Source organism: Pseudophryne corroboree, chromosome 11, assembly GCF_028390025.1.
Source record: "Pseudophryne corroboree isolate aPseCor3 chromosome 11, aPseCor3.hap2, whole genome shotgun sequence".
Classification (NCBI taxonomy): domain Eukaryota; kingdom Metazoa; phylum Chordata; class Amphibia; order Anura; family Myobatrachidae; genus Pseudophryne; species Pseudophryne corroboree.
Genome location: NC_086454.1, coordinates 157,684,778 through 157,704,996, shown reverse-complemented (window position 1 = coordinate 157,704,996; position 20,219 = coordinate 157,684,778). Strand labels below are relative to the sequence as shown.

General features: G+C 47.4%; 1 protein-coding gene across 1 annotated transcript in view; it reads left to right on the top strand.

The window, feature by feature from the left end:
* Nucleotides 1-20,219, top strand: part of RPS6KA4 (ribosomal protein S6 kinase A4) — a 170,412-nt gene that overhangs the window by 119,021 nt on the left and 31,172 nt on the right. The window contains exon 15 of the mRNA XM_063945014.1: nt 9,086-9,245. Within this exon, the coding sequence (XP_063801084.1) occupies nt 9,086-9,245 (160 nt within the window). The remainder of the gene's footprint in view (nt 1-9,085; nt 9,246-20,219) is intronic.

Here is a 20,219-nt window from a genome sequence, read left to right as displayed (position 1 = left end):
AAAAAGCGTAGGGGTCCCCCGTATTTTCTCTATCGTCCTAGTGGATGCTGGGGTTCCTGAAAGGACCATGGGGAATAGCGGCTCCGCAGGAGACAGGGCACAAAAAGTAAAGCTTTAGGATCAGGTGGTGTGCACTGGCTCCTCCCCCTATGACCCTCCTCCAAGCCAGTTAGATTTTTGTGCCCGGCCGAGAAGGGTGCAATCTAGGTGGCTCTCCTAAAGAGCTGCTTAGGAAAGTTTAGCTTAGGTTTTTTATTTTACAGTGAGTCCTGCTGGCAACAGGATCACTGCAACGAGGGACTTAGGGGAGAAGAAGTGAACTCACCTGCGTGCAGGATGGATTGGCTTCTTGGCTACTGGACATCAGCTCCAGAGGGACGATCACAGGTACAGCCTGGATGGTCACCGGAGCCTTGCCGCCGGCCCCCTTGCAGATGCTGAAGTAAGAAGAGGTCCAGAATCGGCGGCAGAAGACTCCTCAGTCTTCTAAAGGTAGCGCACAGCACTGCAGCTGTGCGCCATTTTCCTCTCAGCACACTTCACACGGCAGTCACTGAGGGTGCAGGGCGCTGGGAGGGGGGCGCCCTGGGAGGCAAATGAATACCTATTTTGGCTAAAAATACCTCACATATAGCCTCCGGAGGCTATATGGAGATATTTAACCCCTGCCAGAATCCGTTAAGAGCGGGAGACGAGGCCGCCGAAAAAGGGGCGGGGCCTATCTCCTCAGCACACAGCGCCATTTTCCCTCACAGAAAGGCTGGAGGGAAGGCTCCCAGGCTCTCCCCTGCACTGCACTACAGAAACAGGGTTAAAACAGAGAGGGGGGGCACTAATTTGGCGATATGCTTATATATATATTAAGATGCTATAAGGGAAAACACTTATATAAGGTTGTCCCTATATAATTATAGCGTTTTTGGTGTGTGCTGGCAAACTCTCCCTCTGTCTCCCCAAAGGGCTAGTGGGTCCTGTCCTCTATCAGAGCATTCCCTGTGTGTGTGCTGTGTGTCGGTACGTGTGTGTCGACAGGTAGGAGGACGATGTTGGTGAGGAGGCGGAGCAATTGCCTGTAATGGTGATGTCACTCTCTAGGGAGTCGACACCGGAATGGATGGCTTATTTAGGAAATTACGTGATAATGTCAACACGCTGCAAGGTCGGTTGACGACATGAGACGGCCGACAAACAATTAGTACGGTCCAGACGTCTCAAAAACACCGTCAAGGGTTTTAAAACGCCCGTTTACTTTAGTCGGTCGACACAGACACAGACAGGGACACTGAATCCAGTGTCGACGGTGAATAAACAAACGTATTCCTTATTAGGGCCACACGTTAAAGGCAATGAAGGAGGTGTTACGTATTTCTGATACTACAAGTACCACAAAAGAGGGTATTATGTGGGATGTGAAAAAACTACCATAGTTTTTCCTGAATCAGATAAATTAAATAAAGTGTGTGATGATGCGTGGGTTCCCCCCGATAGAAAATTATGGGCGGTATACCCTTTCCCGCCAGAAGTTAGGGCGCGTTGGGAAACACCCCTTAAGGTGGATAAGGCGCTCACACGCTTATCAAAACAAGTGGCGGTACCGTCTATAGATAGGGCCGTCCTCAAGGACCAGCTGACAAGGCTGGAAAATATAATAAAAAGTATATACACACATACTGGTGTTATACTGCGGCCAGCGATCGCCTCAGCCTGGATGTGCAGAGCTAGGGTGGCTTGGTCGGATTCCCTGACTAAAAATATTGATACCCTTGACAGGGACAGTATTTTATTGACTATAGAGCATTTCTATATATGCGAGATGCACAGAGGGATATTTGCACTCTGGCATCATGAATAAACGCGATGTCCATAACTGCCAGAAGATGTTATGGACACGACAGTGGTCAGGTGATGCAGATTCCAAACGGCACAGTATGGCCGTATAAAGGAAGAGGACTTGTTTGGGGTCGGTCCATCGGACCTGGTGGTCACGGCAACTGCTGGAAAATCCACCGTTTTTTACCCTAAGTCACATCTCTGCAGAAAAAGACACCGTCTTTTCAGCCTCAGTCCTCTCGTCCCTATAAGATCATATCTGCCCAGGGATAGAGGAAAGGGAAGAAGACTGCAGCAGGCAGCCCATTCCCAGGAACAGAAGCGTTCCACCGCGTCTGACAAGTTCTCAGCATGGCGCTGAGACCGTACAGGACCCCTGGATCCTACAAGTAGTATCCCGGGGGTACAGATGGGAATGTCGAGACGTTTCCCCTTCGCAGGCTCCTGAAGTCTGCTTTACCAAGTCTCCCTCCGACAAGGAGGTAGTATGGGAAAAAAATTCACAAGCTGTATTCCCAGCAGGTGATAATTAAATTACCCCTCCTACTACAGAAAAGGGGTATTATTCCACACTATATTGTGGTACTGAAGCCAGAAGGCTAGGTGAGACTTATTCTAAAAAAATTTTTTTGAACACTTACAAAGGTTCAAATTAAGATGAAGTCACTCAGAGCAGTGATAACGAACCAGGAAGAAGGGGACTATATAGTGTCCCGGGACATCAGGGATGCTTACCTCTATGTCCCAAATTTGCCCTTCTCACTAAGGGTACCTCAGGTTCGTGGTGCAGAACTGTCACTATCAGTTTCAGACGCTGCCGTTTGGATTGTCCACGGCACCCCGGGGTCTTTACCAAGGTAATGGCCGAATTGATGATTCTTCTTCGAAGAAAAGGCGTCTTAATTATCCCTTACTTGGACGATCTCCTGATAGGGGCATAGTCCAGGGAACAGTTGGAGGTCGGAGTAGCACTATCTCGGATACTGCTACAATCAGCACGGGTGGATTCTAAATATTCCAAAATCGCAGCTGATCCCGACGACACGTCTGCTGTGCCTAGGGATGATTCTGGACACAGTCCAGAAAAAGGTGTTTCTCCCGGAAGAGAAAGCCAGGGAGTTATCCGAGCAAGTCAGGAACCTCCTAAAAACAGTGCATCATTGCACAAGGGTCCTGGTAAAAATGGTGGCTTCCTACGAAGCAATTCCATTCGGCAGATTTCACGTAAGAACTTTTCAGTGGGATCTGCTGGACAAATGGTCCGGATCGCATCTTCAGATGCATCAGCGGATAACCCAATATCCAAGGACAAGGGTGTCTCTCCTGTGGTGGTTATAGAGTGCTCATCTTCTAGAGGGCCGCAGATTCGGCATTCAGGATTGGATGCTGGTAACCACGGAGCCCAGCCTGAGAGGCTGGGGAGCAGTCACACAAGGGAAAAATTTCCAGGGAGTGTGATCAAGTATGGAGACTTTTTCTCCACATAAATATACTGGAGCTAAGGGTAAATTTATAATGCTCTAAGCTTAGCAAGACCTCTGCTTCAAGGTCAGCCGGTATTGATCCAGTGGGAAAAACATCACGGCAGTCGCCCACGTAAACAGACAGGGCGACACAAGAAGCAGGAGGGCAATGGCAGAAACTGCAAGGACTTTTCGCTGGGCGGAAAATCATGTGATAACACTGTCAGCAGTTTTTCATCCCGGGAATGGAAACTGGGAAGCAGACTTCCTCAGCACGACCTCCACCCGGGAGAGTGGAAACTTCATTGAGAAGTTTTTTTTTTTCCACATGATTGTAAACCGTTGGGAAATACCAAAGGTGGACATGATGGCGTCCCGTCTGAACAAAAAACGGGACAGGTATTGCGCCAGGTCAAGAGACCCTCAGGCAATAGATGTGGACGTTCTGGTAACACCGTGGGTGTACCAGTCGGTGTATGTGTTCCCTCCTCTGCTTCTCATACCTAAGGTGCTGAGAATTATAAGACGTAGAGGAGTAAGAACTATACTCATGGCTCCGGATTGGCCAAGAAGGACTTGGTACCCGGAACTTCAAGAGATGCTTACAGAGGTCTTATGGCCTCTGCCGCTAAGAAGGGACTTGCTTCAGCAAGTACCATGTCTGTTCCAAGACTTACCGCAGCTGCGTTTGTCGGCATGGCGATGGAAAGCCGGATCCTAAGGGAAAAAAGGCATTCCGGAAGAGGTCATTCCTACCCTGGTCAAAGCCAGAAAGGAGGTGACCGCACAACATTATCACCACGTGTGGCGAAAATATGTTGCGTGGTGTGAGGCCAGGAAGGCCCCACAAAGAAATTTCAACTCGGTCGTTTCCTGCATTTCCTGCAAACAGGAGTGTCTATGGGCCTCAAATTGGGGTCCATTAAGGTTCAAATTCGGCCCTGTAAATTTTCTTCCAGAAAGAATTGGCTTCAGTTCCTGAAGTCCAGAAGTTTGTCAAGGGAGTATTGCATATACAAACCCCTTTTTTTTGTGCCTCCAGTGGCACTGTGGGATCTCAACGTAGTTCTGGGATTCCGCAAATCACATTGGTTTAAAACCAGTCAAATATGTGGATTTGAAGCATCTCACATAAAAAGTGACCATGCTCTTGGCCCTGGCCTGGACCAGGCGAGTGTCAAATTGGTGGTTTTTTCTCAAAAAAGCCCATATCTGTTTGTCCATTCGGACAGGGCAGAGCTGCGGACTCGTCCCCAGTTCTCTCCCTAAGGTGGTGTCAGTGTTTCACCTGAACCAGCTTATTGTGGTGCCTTGCACCTACTAGGGACTTGGAGGACTCCAAGTTGCTAGAAGTTGTCAGGGCCCTGAAAATATGTTCCAGGACAGCTGGAGTCAGAAAATCTGACTCGCTGTTTATACTGTATGCACCCAACAAGTTGGGTGCGCCTGCTTCTAAGCAGTCGATTGCTCGTTGGATTTGTAACACAATTCAACTTGCACATTCTGAGGCAGGCCTGCCACAGTCTAAATCGGTTAAGGCCCATTCCACAAGGAAGGTGGGCTCATCTTGGGCGGCTGCCCGAGAGGTCTCGGCATTACAACTCTGCCGAGCAGCTACGTGGTCAGGGGAGAACACGTTTGTAAAATTCTACAAATTTGATATCCTGGCAAAAGAGGACCTGGAGTTCTCTCATTCGGTGCTGCAGAGTCATCCGCACTCTCCCGCCCGTTTGGGAGCTTTGGTATAATCCCCATGGTCCTTTCAGGAACCCCAGCATCCACTAGGACGATAGAGAAAATAAGAATTTACTTACCGATAATTCTATTTCTCGGAGTCCGTAGTGGATGCTGGGCGCCCATCCCAAGTGCGGATTATCTGCAATACTTGTACATAGTTACAAAAATCGGGTTATTATTGTTGTGAGCCATCTTTTCAGAGGCTCCGCTGTTATCATACTGTTAACTGGGTTTAGATCACAAGTTGTACGGTGTGATTGGTGTGGCTGGTATGAGTCTTACCCGGGATTCAAAATTCCTCCCTTATTGTGTACGCTCGTCCGGGCACAGTACCTAACTGGCTTGGAGGAGGGTCATAGGGGGAGGAGCCAGTGCACACCACCTGATCCTAAAGCTTTACTTTTTGTGCCCTGTCTCCTGCGGAGCCGCTATTCCCCATGGTCCTTTCAGGAACCCCAGCATCCACTACGGACTCCGAGAAATAGAATTATCGGTAAGTAAATTCTTATTTTTAACACCAGCATCGGGCTCCACTAGCTGGACAGATAATGCCACAGCCGGGGGTCACTTTTATGCCGTGCCCTGCAGCCGTGGCATTAAATATCCAACTAGTCACCCCTGGCCGGGGTACCCTGGGGGAGTGGGGACCCCTTCAATCAAGGGGTCGTCCCCCCCAGCCACCCAAGGGCCAGGGGTGAAGCCCGAGGCTGTCCCCCCCCATCCAATGGGCTGCGGATGGGGGGGCTGATAGCCTTTTGTGATCATGAAAAGAATATTGTTTTTTCCAGCAGTACTACAAGTCCCAGCAAGCCTCCCCCGCAAGCTGGTACTTGGAGAACCACAAGTACCAGCATGCGGGAGAAAAGCGGGCCCGCTGGTACCTGTAGTACTACTGGAAAAAAAATACCCAAATAAAAACAGGACACACACACCGTGAAAGTAAAACTTTATTTCATACGTCGACACACACATACTTACCTATGTTCACACGCCGACATCGGTCCTCTTCTCCATGTAGAATCCAGGGGTACCTGAAAATAAAAGATCAATATACTCACCTCAGCCATGGTCCAGAGATAAATCCACGTACTTGTAGAAAAAAACAAAACGCAAATACCCGACCAAACAGACTGAAAGGGGTCCCATGCTGACACATGAGACCCCTATCCCCGAATGCAGAGAGACCTGTCAGTGACAGCTGTCACAGAAAGGTCTCTATAGCCAATCAGGAAGCGCAACTTCGTTGCGCTCACCTGATTGGCTCTGCGCGTCTGAGCAGACAGCGCATCGCACAGCCCAGTCCATTATATTCAATGGTGGGAACTTAGCGGCTAGCGGTGAGGTCACCCGCCGGTCAGCGGCTGACCGCGGGTTAACCCCACCGCTACCCGCAAAGTTCCCACCATTGAAAGTAATGGAGCGGCTTTGCGATGCGCTGTCACAGCACAGACAGCGCACAGCCAATCAGGTGAGCGCCACGGAAGTAGCGCTTTCTGATTGGCTGAAGGGACTTCAGTGACAGGAGTCACGTGATGTCCCGGGATTCGGGAGAAAGGGGTCTGATGTGAAAGCATGGGACCCCTTTCTTAGTCCGGTATGGATCGGTGTTCGTTTTTTTGTTTTGCCAAGTACGTGGATTATCTCTGGACCTGGATGTACCTCTGGACGCTGGAAGGTGAGTATAATTTTTTCACAGGTACCTCGGATCGTCGGAGACCGTGGCAGTCGGCGTGTCAACATAGGTAAGTATGTGTGTGTCGGTAGTGTGTAATAAAGTTTTACTATCAAGGTGTGTGTGTACTGTTTTTATTTGGGTATTTTTTTTTCAGTAGTACTACAGGTACCAGCGGGCCCGTTTTTCTCCCGCATGCTGGTACTTGTGGTTCTCCAAGTAGCAGCTTGCGGGGGAGGCTTGCTGGGACTTGTAGTACTACTGGAAAAAACAATATCTTTTTATTATCACAAAAGGCTATCAGCCTCCCCATCCGCAGCCCATTGGATGGGGGGGGGACAGCCTCGGGCTTCACCCCTGGCCCTTGGGTGGCTGGGGGGGACGGACCCCTTGATTGTAGAGGTCCCCACTCCCCCAGGGTACCCCGGCCAGGGGTGATTAGTTGGATATTTAATGCCACGGCCGCAGGGCACGGCATAAAAGTGACCCCCGGCTGTGGCATTATCTGTCCAGCTAGTGGAGCCCGATGCTGGTGTTAAAAATACGGGGGACCCCTACTCTTTTTGTCCCCCGTATTTTTGGCACCAGCACCAGGCGCAGAGCCCGGTGCTGGTTTTAAAAATACGGGGGATCCCTGCCCAATTTTTCCCCTGCATTTTTAGAACCAGGACCAGCTCGAAGAGCCCGAGGCTGGTTATGCTTTGGAGGGGGGACCCCACGCCATTTTTTTTTTCCGGGTTTTTCCCGTTTTTTCCCGTTTTTTAAAATCGCGGCAAAATCCGCCAAATCGGACGATTTTCGCCCGCGATTCTGGCGAATCCGTTTTTCATTGAATATGGCGAATTCCGGAAGCCACCTTCCGGAATTCACCTGTCGAATTAAGTAACGGCGAAAAATTGCCGCGATTCGCCGTGAATTGCATATACCCCTAAATGATGATAGACCATAGAGCATACAGTATGTGCATTGTCATGGAGACTGTGTTACACACTGTGCACAATGAATTCTGTCTTATGTACCAAGCATGAGGAAGTTGGTTATATTTATGTACTCTTCGTATAGTGACATAACTAGAAGGGATGTGGCAAAATCAAGAGGAATCATATTGTGTGCTCTTAATTACACCACAGTATGATGATGAGTGATTAGATTATGCGAAGCATGCCAAGCTAAGGAGGAGGAGGACTGAATGACTATGGCATCTGGATGACCTACCATAAGGTCTGTCCGATAAATGCCTGTCAGACAGACAGACATTTTATCTGACATCCTGAAACCATCACATATCGTGGGCATATACTGTGAGATATCTCTCAGTGTACGGCCACACGATAACTAGAGTCCTTCAGTGGGGAGGAGACATTTCCCCATTACTCCACTATGAAGTAACAGGGGAAATGTCGGTCACTCGGACAGAGGAAACGTACACTGGCGTTGCTGTAAACGGGGACGTGTTGCCACCATTTTCTGGAAGCTGCAAGGCCAATTCATGGCCTCGCAAGCCATTCTGTGATGGCAAGCCTGAGCAAGCTCAGGCTTCTTCGGCCTGCCATTGCAGATGAACATTGTGACCAGTGGTCGTGATGTTCATGCCAAATGCGATCGCAAATGCAAGAAGGAGGTGCTTTGCACCTCCTCCTGCATTTGCATTCCTGACGATTGCATTTGCAAAGCCGCTGTGTGAGCCATTAGCAAGGAGAGGAGGGGACGTGTGTCGCAGGTGCCCCCATTTCCCACTGCTCATGTCCATCTCAAGGCATGCCATCACCAATTAAATAGGTGCTGTTGTTAATTCACTAGCAACTAGTAACTTCCCTATGATATGGTAAATGGCTGAAATATTACTAAACCTGTGTACATGTCTGATTATTCAGCATTCCAACTGATCACAAGCATGGGATGAAGTGAAATGGTTTTTATCTGACGCCATGATTTTGATTGGCTAGACACTGTGAAAATCTGCTGAAATAGGAATCGTTTTTTTGACACTATTTCCATCTGCATAGAGAAAACAAATTGTTTTTCAAGATTATCCCTGATTGAATTAGTTGACAATTATGTGGCTGCTTAGCACACCAGTCCTGGCCGGAAAGCCTATTAGCAGGAAACCACTGTGACCCACTAATCCTTACTAAAGATTACAGAGGATTGGAAATATTTGCTAATATTTCATGATGCTTTTTTATATTCTACAAACTTTTATTTTACTTTTAGTGACCATTTAAAGGCTAATTTAAGAAGTATTGCTTGCATGCTTAGAAGCATTGGTAATCCCATTGATCAGCCATGTCTGCTTTCAGTAAGGTGCCATTAAATGACTGACATTTGCTGACATCCCTGCAGTGCCATATGACATGTCATTCTTTCCCTGTATTCTCGGCAGTACACAATGCTATGTGGCCAGGTTCCCTTCCAAGGCGAGCGGGGTGGGTCCCCCCAGAGTCGAGCTGCTGACATCATTCACAAAATCAAGGAGGGAGACTTTGTTATGGAGGGTGAGAGCTGGGATCACGTGTGCGATGAAGCTAAGGATCTGGTGAAAGGTGAGGCACTATGTAACATATGTCATGTGTGAATGAGGCTCTAGTAAGAGAAACCTATAGTATTTGTATAATAGGTGGACAGATGTATTAAGCCTGGAGAAGTGATAAAGCAGTGATAAGTGGAAGGTGATACCACACCAGCCAATCAGCTCCTGTCAATTTACATATTGGAGTGGATTGGCTGGTGCGTTATCACCTTCCTCTTATCTCTGCTAAATCACTTCTCCAGGCTTAATACCATCTGCCCCAGAGTGCTATCAGCTTATCAGACAAACTGCAGGTCTGTCAAAGGAGGAAAGAGCAAAACAAATATACACTAATGTATTTATGCTTATGCACATGCCTTGTTATCTTGCTCACCTCAGTTAACGGAAGCGTTATATAATTTATTATTACTTATGTTGCACATATTACGTACCGCTGTACAGAGTATATCTGTCATTCATATCAGTCCCTGTCCAATTAGCAGCACTGCAAGGTGACAATGTTAACCACTGTGCTGTTTTATATTAAGTCACATGTCACACATAACTGCACTGTGGCTTACAGTGAGTGGGGGTAGAGGCAATATTACCGCCCTATCCCAAAGGAGGGATCAAATATAAATAACATATAGAAAGCTTTACTGCTTAGAGCTACTATCTGCTTCATCTTACATCTAGCAGGTAATCTGTTACCTCAGGTGCCATCACTCACATATATTTCTCTAACGTCCTTGAGGATGCTGGGACTCCGTAAGGACCATGGGGAATAGACGGGCTCCGCAGGAGATAGGGCACTTTAAGAAAGCTTTGGACTCTGGGTGTGCACTGGCTCCTCCCTCTATGCCCCTCCTCCAGACCTCAGTTTTACACTGTGCCCAGAGCAGGATGGGTGCACTGCAGAGAGCTCTCCTGAGTTCTCTGACTAAAAGCATTTTTGTTTGGATTTTTTCTCTACTTTTTCACAGGGAGCACTGCTGGCAACAGGCTCCCTGCATCGAGGGACTGAGGAGAGAGGAGCAGACCTTCTTGTCTAAGATAGGCTCTGCTTCCTCGGCTACTGGACACCATTAGCTCCAGAGGGGGTGAACGCAGGTTCTTACTGGGCGTCCACCCCCGGAGCCGCGCCGCCGTTCTCCTCACAGAGCTAGAAGAACAGAAGATAGAAGTCGTCAGGCGGCAGAAGCCTTCAGCTTCACAGAGGTAACGCACAGCACTGCAGCTGTGCGTCATTGCTCCCATACACCTCACACACTCCGGTCACTGTAAGGGTGCAGGGCGCAGGGGGGGGGGGCTCCCTGGGCAGCAATATAAACACCTCTTATGGCAAAAGACAATATACATGTACAGGTGGGCACTGTACATGTATATAAAAGAGCACCCGCCATATTTTTGTAAGTTTGAGCGGGACAGAAGCCCGCCGCCGAGGGGGCGGGGCTTCTCCCTCAGCACTCACCAGTGCCATTTTCTCTCCACAGCACCGCTGAGAGGAAGCTCCCCGGACTCTCCCCTGCTTACACACTGTGAAGGGGTGTTTAAAAGAGAGGGGGGGGGGGGGGGGGGCACATAATTGGCGGATAACATATTATACAGCGCTGCTGGGGAAAACATTTTGTGTTGGTCTCCAGGATCATTGCGCTGGGGTGTGTGCTGGCATACTCTCTCTCTGTCTCTCCAACGGGCCTTGACAGGGATACTGTCTTCAGGAAAGGGGTTCCGTGTGTGTGTGTGTGTGTGTGTGTGTGTGTGTGTGTGTGTGTGTGTGTGAAGTGTGTCGGTACGCGTGTGTCGACATGTTTGACGAGGAAGGCTCGCTTAATGTGGAGGGGGAGTGCTTGAATGTCATGTCGCCGTCGGCAACGCCGACACCGGAATGGGTGGATATGCTGAATGTCTTGAATGCAAATGTTAATCTATTGCATAAAAGGTTAGACAAGGCAGAAGCTAGGGATCAGTCAGGTAGCCAGTCCATGCCTGTCCCTGTGGCGCCAGGCCCTTCGGGGTCTCAGAAGCGCACCATATCCCAGATTGATGACACAGATACCGACACAGATACTGACTCTAGTGTCGACTATGAAGATGCAAAATTACATCCGAAGGTGGCAAAAGGTATTCGGTACATGATTATTGCCATTAAAGAGGTTTTGCATATTACTGAAGAACCCCCGGTCCCTGACACGAGGGTATACATGTATAAAGGGAAAAAGCCTGAAGTCACCTTTCCATCCTCATTTGAACTAAGTGAATTGTGCGAAAAGGCTTGGGAATCTCTGGATAGGAGACCACAAGTTCCCAAAAGGATTCTTATGGCGTATCCTTTTCCACAAACTGATAGGATACGCTGGGAATCTTCGCCTAAAGTAGACAAGGCGCTGACACGCTTGTCCAAAAAGGTGGCACTGCCTTCTCAGGATACGGCTTCCCTCAAGGAACCTGCTGACCGCAGGCAGGAAGTTACCTTGAAGCACATTTACACTCATTCAGGTACTAGTGCTAGACCGGCTATGGCGTCGGCCTGGGTTTGTAGTGCGGTTGTGGCATGGGCGGATTCCTTATCTACGGAGATTGACACCTTAGATAGGGATGCTATTCAAATGACCATAGAGCATATCAGAGATGCTGCCTTGTATATGAGAGATGCTCAGAGAGACATTTGTTTATTAAGCTCCAGAATAAATGCTATGTCTATTTCTGCTAGGCGGCTCTTGTGGACCCGACAGTGGACAGGAGATGCCGATTCAAAGCGGCATATGGAGTCCTTGCCTTACAAAGGGGAGGAGTTGTTTGGAGACGGCCTCTTGAACCTTGGGGTAAATTTACTAAGGTGGGAGATTTTTAGAACTGGTGATGTTGCCCATAGCAACCAATTGGATTATATCTATTATCTGCTAGAAGCAGCTAGATAAATGGTAAGTAGAATCTGATTGGTTGCCATGGGCAACATCACCAGTTCTAAAAATCTCCCACCTTAGTAAATTTACCCCCTTGTTGCTACGGCTGGTAAGTCGAATTTCTTACCTTATGTCCCCCCGCAGCATACAAAAAAGGCACCTCATTATCAAATGCAGTCCTTTCGTTCCAATAAAAACAAAAAGGTACAGAAATCGTCCTTTGTTGCCAGAGGGAAAGGTAGGGGAAAGAAGCTGCACACAGCTAGTTCCCAAGAGCAAAAGTCCTCCCCTGCCTCTGCAAAGTCCACCGCATGACGCTGGGGCTTCCCGTGGGGAGGCAGATCTAGTGGGGGCTCGTCTTCGGTTTTTCAGCCACGTCTGGGTTCACTCGCAGGTGGATCCCTGGGCATTAGAGATTGTTTCTCAGGGATACAGGCTGGAATTCGAAGACTTGCCTCCTCGCCGGTTTTTCAAATCGGCTCTGCCGGCTTCCCCGTCAGAGAGGGAGCTAGTGTTGGCGGCAATCCAAAAATTGTATATTCAACAGGTGATTGTCACAGTTCCTCATCTCCAGCAAGGAGAGGGATATTACTCGACCCTGTTTGTGGTTCCGAAACCGGACGGTTCGGTCAGACCCATTTTAAACCTAAAATCTCTGAACCTGTACTTGAAGAGGTTCAAGTTCAAGATGGAATCACTCAGGGCGGTCATCGCCAGCCTGGAGGGGGGGGATTGGATGGTGTCCCTGGACATAAAGGATGCATACCTTCATGTTCCGATATTCCCCCCTCATCAGGCATTCCTGAGATTTGCAGTGCAGGACTGTCACTACCAATTTCAGACGTTGCTGTTTGGGCTTTCCATGGCCCCGAGGATTTTCACCAAGGTAATGGCGGAAATTATGGTGCTCCTGTGCAGGCAGGGGGTCACAATTATCCCATACGTGGACGATCTCCTCATAAAGGCGAGATCTCGGGAGAAGTTGCTGGACAGTGTGTCTCTGTCCATAAAGACGTTGCAGATACACGGCTGGATTCTCAATATACCGAAGTCCCAGCTAGTCCCTACAGCGCGTCTGACCTTTTTGGGCCTGGTTCTAGACACAGTGGGGAAGATTTACCAAGGTAAAAGGGCCCGGCGCTTAGAAATAAGATGTTTGACCTAAAGCAGCTGTTCAAGGGATAGTTAGTCCCTTAAGAATTTGGTGTAAAGGAAAAAATGTACAGCGCTAAAAACTGGATATAAAATAATGTATCTTTTTTATTTTTTAGCCTTAAAAGATATAGTTGCAACTAGCAAAATAACATACAAATTATTAGATAAAAATTAGTATAAATGTAAACAGAAAAGGGCAAACACAGCACAGTAAAATGTTTGGAATATTACCACATAAGGAAGCCACACACAGTATCCTATTTGTAATCCTTGGAAGAAATGCCACAGTCCAGGGGATATAAGTGCCACTTGTTGTAAGTTGTTTAGTCCATAAGGAGTAAGATGGAATGACCTTTGATTGCTTCTGGACGCTTGCAGTCCTGTATATGAGCTTGGTCCTGTACTCCTTTCTCGGACAGCAACAAGTTCCCCGTTAGAGATCGTAGGCGGACTTCTAGGCGTATTCCAGGATAGATGTGGTATCTGTGATGACAGGCTCCTTAGAACCGACGCGTTTCGCTGTGTCAGCAGCTTTATCAAGGTGTATATGTCCACTGTGCAAGTGCCCTTTTTAAAGGCTGTGCTGATTGCCCACTGATTACAGCTGTGTTTAATTACAATCCTTTGTCTATCATCAGGCTCACGGAGCACGGAGGACCTGATAATAAGCCATGAACTTTGACATTTTGTTTCTTTTTAATTATGTATACATATTTGGTAAGTAGAACAGCTTATAGGGGCAGTCTGTTCAGATCCAACCCATTTATACCCTACCGTGGAAGCATTCAAGTGACCCCCCAATAAGTGCCGCTCCCATGTGCCTAATGGGAAATTTATAAATATGCTCAAGTTTTTATGGGACTGCTGAGATTAGAGACTCTTAAAGACCATTGGACCTAATTAATAGTTGATTGCAAAAGCAAAATCTTCCTCTAATGGGCAAAACCATGTGCGCTGTAGGTGGGGCAGATATAACATGTGCAGAGAGAGTTAGATTTGGATGAGTCATTTTGTTTCTGTGCAGGGTAAATACTGGCTGCTTTATTGTTTCACTGCAATTTAGATTTCAGTTTGAACACACCCCACCCAAATGTAACTCTCTCTGCACATGTTATATCTGCCCTCCTGCACTGCACATGGTTTTGCCCATCAGAGAAAGATTTTGCTTTTGCGATCAACCTTGAATTAGGCCCATTGTCAGGGCCGGTTCTAGACCTTGTGGCGCCCAGGGCAAACGTTTGCTTTGCGCCCCGACCCCCCCACCACCAGGTAAAACAGAGTTGGTGCGCACCGAAGTTGCGCGTTCAAAAATAGGGGTGTGGCTTCATAGGGAAGGGGCGTGGCCACAGTTATGGCCCCTGTAGTTATGCCCGCAGTAGATTTGCCCCCACTAGATTTGCCCCCACTAGATTTGTCCCCTGTAGTTGTTCCCTCAGTAGTTGTTCCCCCAGTATCTGTGCCCCCAGTAGCTGTGCCCCCAGTAGTTGTTCCCCCAGTAGCTGTGCCCCCAGTAGTGGTGCCCCCTGTAGCTGTGTCCCTAGTAGATTTCTCCGGCAGGGTCCACAGGTTATCCACAGGATAACATTGGGATATGATGGAGCGACAGCGGATTGGCACCAAACGATCACAAGCTTTCAAGCTTCTCAGAATGCACCGAGCTCGTCCATATAATCCCGTCCACTGACTCAGTCAAATCAGTTTTTTGTTTGGTGCGGCAGGAGCCGGACCATGGTCACAGGGCTGCTGTGTTTGGCAGCCCTAAGCTTTATTTAATTTATATTTATAGTCTTACTATCTTTTGAGGGATCTTTCCTAACAGCGTCTTACACGCATATTGGAAAGAGTCGCTCCAACAACTATCCGCCGGGTCGCAACAACGCTTACCCACGGTACAAGTGCTATCTCGACGGGTGTCTGTGTCGGATGTTACTAGCAGGTCCAGCAGACGTTACCAGGCTGTGGCCGGAGCACGGGGAGAAGGTAAGGCATCGGTTTCGCTTAGAGGGGGAATAAGGACACAGCCGCACTGATTTGGAAGGAGACTACCAAACAGTAGCTGGCGCGCCATCACCACGGGTGCTCTAGCACTAGGCTTTAGGGATCATAAGGCGCCAGGATTAGTTTGAGGCTGCATTCCCTAGGGTTGATGTCAGCAGTGGGGAGTCAGACGCGCTCCTGGTCGCCCCTCCCCCCAGTTCATGACCAGTTACCGTACGTCTCCTGCCATGAACTGATTGCCTCACTTCCGTCTCAGACGCTACCACGAGGTGACTCGGTCGCAGCATGGCGCTGCGTCTGTATACACTAAGGATTGACCGCTAAGAGACTGAGTCGCAGACAGGAGCATCTGCATGCACTAACGTTCACTGAGCGTCTGTGTCCATTAAAAATACCGGAGCAGCAGTGTACACTAGTAGCGTCTGGATCCACTCAGCGGTTTGCTAACGTATTGATCGATCCTGGAAGTGGGGTGAGTCTCCCTGTATCCCACTCTACAGAGTAAGGGTTATACAGCACTAAATTTCTATCTACCTTTGTAGTATGAATAGTTAATTTTAGTGCCTATTGCATATGAGTTTTATGTACAATACTGTGGTTTTCTTCACAATGCGTCTGAATACTTTAAAGATCTGTATAGGACAGAATTCAGTAATATGTACTCCTACATAGTTTGAGATGTGTTCGTAGTTGATAATCTGCTCATATGATGTATGTGTGTGTGTATATGTATATATATATATATATATATATATATATATACAGGAAAAAAGACGGCGTCACTCCAGGTCTTGTGCAAACAATAACAGTGTATTTGCAATAAACAAATCACATATGGGCTCCAACGTTTCGGGGCCTGCAGCCCCTTTGTCAAGGCGTGATAGAGTGTAAGCTTAAATCGTCTTACCTTTAAAGCATGTGTTGTTCACCCGTGAAAGAAGACATTCCCCCCCCTTCCTGCCGCTCCGGGCGCCGGGGACTTCCGGCGGATCGCGGAACTTACGTCACCCGCGCCACCTCTCTGTCTCCGGTGTCTCGTTGCTAAGCAGCACGCCGGGTCCGCGTCTCGGTTACCTTGGCAACTCCAGGCGCTCCCCACAGCGTGTCAGCAGCAGGGGCTGAAAAACATAGTGAACGTGACAGTGTATGAGAAATCAAGTGCCTATACCATAAATGGCATATTAAAATCATACAAGTTCCACCTCATAGACTGGACAATACTCTTGGACTATGATAAATTGTTAATAATAATAACAATGCAATTACTTATAAAACTTTCTATTAGAGGATCATGATCCCAGCCGTACAAGTGTATATATAGAGAACCCCGGATTCCATCACCCCAATGGTGTACCCAGTCCCGCAACCAGAGTTAAAAAGAGAGAACCTATCACCACCCATCATAATTGGATCTGAATATAATATTCAATTCTTATTAAGCGTGTTCCACAGGATCTCTTCGTTCAGGCCATACGGGTGTCCATCTTCCATCTTCAGTAACTTTCCATTTCTGTCGCCACCTCTCAGACTCTTAGGGACGTGGTCGATGATCATGTGTCTTAACTCGCTTATTGGGTGTTTCTTATTCACAAAATGTTGTGCCACTGGTTGGTCAGATCTCCCTACTTTGATGGCTGCAGAAATGGCTGATCTGTGGAGTGCCATTCTTTGTCTTAGATCTCTGATGGTTTTACCCACGTACCCCAGTCCACAGGGGCACGTGATGAGGTAGATGACATGAGTCGAAGTGCATGTCAGCACGTGTCGGATATTGAAAAACTGTTCCTTGCTAGGATGTTTAAATTTGGATCCAGTTACCATATATTTACAAGTTGTGCATCCTAGGCATTTGTAACACCCGGGTAGTTTGGATAGGAAGTTCACAGGGGGGTTATTGCCAAACCCAGTGATATCGGAATGTACTATAGTGTCTTTGATGTTTCTCCCCCTAGTGAAGCAACACATCGGTCTTTTTGACCTAAAACACTGCAATTTATCATCACTTGCCACTATGGGCCACAGTGCTTTTGTGGCTCTTTGGACCACTGGACTTGAAGTACAGAACTTGCTGGTCCATGGGATAACATCCTTAATACCTTTATTCACTTTGGTTAGCAGCGTGTCTCTTTCCAATGCTAGTACTTCCATTTTCTGTTCCCGGAGTTTCCCTCTATCATATCCCCGCCTAGAGAACCTCTCAACTACTTTATCCAGTTCCAATTCTAATGTACTACGGTCACTATGGATCCTTGCTGTACGCATCAATTGGGATTTTGGTAATCCTTGAATGAGGGGTTTCGGATGGTGGCTATCTGCCCTAAGCAGGGTGTTTTTGTCGGTGGGCTTGGAGTATAAAGTTGTTATAATCTTGCAATCCCTTATACTTAAAGACACGTCAAGGTAGTTCATGCATGTCATATCACATTGGTAAGTGAATTTAATACAAGTTGCTTCAACGTTGATAACATCCATTACCGACTTAAATGACTCCACCCCCCCGGTCTACAGCATGAAAATATCGTCGATAAATCGGCAATATTGCAGTATGTGTTGGACGACTTCTCTCTTATCAAAGAACAGCTTTTGCTCCTCCTTAAACATGAAGACATTAGCGTATGCCGGTGCCACGCTACTGCCCATCGCACAACCCTTTTGTTGGAGGTAATATTTCCCGTCAAATAGGAAATAATTCCTGTGTAAAGTAAGATGTAGCAAATGCATAAAAAGGTCTTTGTCCACCGATGCCATGTCTTCATCCTCCAGAAATTCTCTCATAGCCTGTAATCCCCCATCGTGGGGGATGCTGGTGTACAGGCTACAAACGTCCATTACACACATAAGTGTATTTGGTGGTATCTGGCCTACTTCTTTAAGCCTTAACAAGAAGTCGGTAGTGTCCTTAATGTAGGACGGTTGTCGTACTACCAATGGTTGTATGGCGCAATCTAGATATTGTGAAATAGGCTGATACAGGGAGTCCCTGGCTGATATAATCGGTCTCCCGGGTGGATTCTTATTGTCCTTCTATATTTTAGGGGTCGTGAACAGGACTGGTACTACTGGGTACTTCTGTGTCAATGCCTCCATTGTTTTAGTGGTAATCAGACCTTTGCGTTTAGCTTCATCCAAGACTCTATCCAATTCCAGTTTGTACTGTTGGGTTGGATCGCCTTCTAGGGACCGATATGTGTTGGTCTCTGCTAGCTGTTGGTATATTCCATCCCTGTAGTCTTCTGTATTTTGGATAACCAGGCCCCCTCCTTTATCCGCTTGGCGGAAGATCACATCTTCATAACTGCCCAATTCCTTGAGGGATTTCCTTTCCTCTTTGGACAGGTTGTTCCTTGTTGGATCGGGGTATTTATATAACGTGTCACTGAACTGTCCAACAGGCGGGTAAAGGTTTTCAATGAGTTATTGGATGATTGTGGATCAAATGTAGAAGAAGACCGAGTTGTAAAGAACTTATCGAATACTGACGCGTTGGTTTGAGTATCTTTCTGGTCTTGGTAGTATTCTTGTAGTCTCAGCTTCCGCGAGAATCTGTGTAAATCTTGTTTCCATGTAAAGGCATCATGTCTGTTAGTCGGTATAAACGATAGTCCTTTGTTAAGGACTTTGATCTCAGATGGTGTGAAAGTTCTGGACGACAGATTGTATATTACATTTTGTTCTTCGCTGCACGGCTTCTGTAATCTCTTATTTTGGCCCCCTCTGCGGGTGGGCGCCCCCTTGGTTCCTTGGGCTTGGTTATTGTTCCCCCTAAAGGGCTACCACCTAGGGTTGTGTTGTCATCAGAGTCGGGTGCCGCGAATTCAATGTCACTGTTAGATGAGTAATTTGACTTATTGCCTCTGTCTTTTGTTCTCCTCCAGTCTCTCCTTAAGGTATTCCCACGTGGGCCTCCTTTATGTGTGTCACCCCCCATCAGCCACTTGTAGACTTGATTATCATCATAGTCGTTTTTCACTGTGAGGTATTTATTTATTTTAAACTTCACCAACTCTTTCTTATATAGGTCACATTGTGACTGGAGTTTTTTCATCCAATCCTGGGAGGGGTTTTCTTGGAGGGCCTCCAGGTTTTCAACTTCAAAGGCACTGATTTTCTCCCTAGTGATTTTTAGTTCGCGTCCTACTTCTTCCACCACCTGTAATACCAAATCCAGACTACACTTATTGAGTATTGCCGTCCACTTGCGGCAAAACTCCGGGTTATACCTACCCAGTGTTGGTACATTTTTAATCCTAAAACCCCTAGGGATCATTTGTTCCCGATGGTATTGGGACAAGGAGATACCATGCATAAGAAAATCTGTTTCTTTCTTCCTTAGTTTCAGGGGCTGCTGGAAAATATCTTGTGCATCTAGTTGTAATTCTGCTTCAGGGATTTTGTCTTTAAACAACAACCTTTCTGCATCACTTTCATCATAACTAAATGTGCCTATTTTGGATTGCGCTGTGGCTGGGTTCCCAGAGGTACTCCTGGAGTCACTGGGATGAGATACCTCCATGTCCACTGTCTGTTCCAGTCTGTTAGGTGAATATATGATAAAGTGCTATGTGCTTGGAAGTGCACTCGTAGGTCAGTGCAAAGTTAATTATTCAAATAAAGTGTCTGTGCTCCAGTGAATGAACATCACATCACTCGACTTGGTATACGTGTATCCAATTGTATGCTGATTAGATTCGGGGGCTCTTACGTGTGCCTTGGCTCGGGCTGGTTGCAGGGGATACTCCCTGGGTCCAAATGCACACTAGTTGTGGTGCCCGGCACTACTGGTCCTCCCATTCATCATTGCCTGGGTGCCCTCCGTGGTGGAATTGTCACAATCAGGAAAAAAGACGGCGTCACTCCAGGTCTTGTGCAAACAATAACCGTGTATTTGCAATAAACAAATCACATAGGTGCTCCAACGTTTCGGGGCCCGCAGCCCCTTTGTCAAGGCG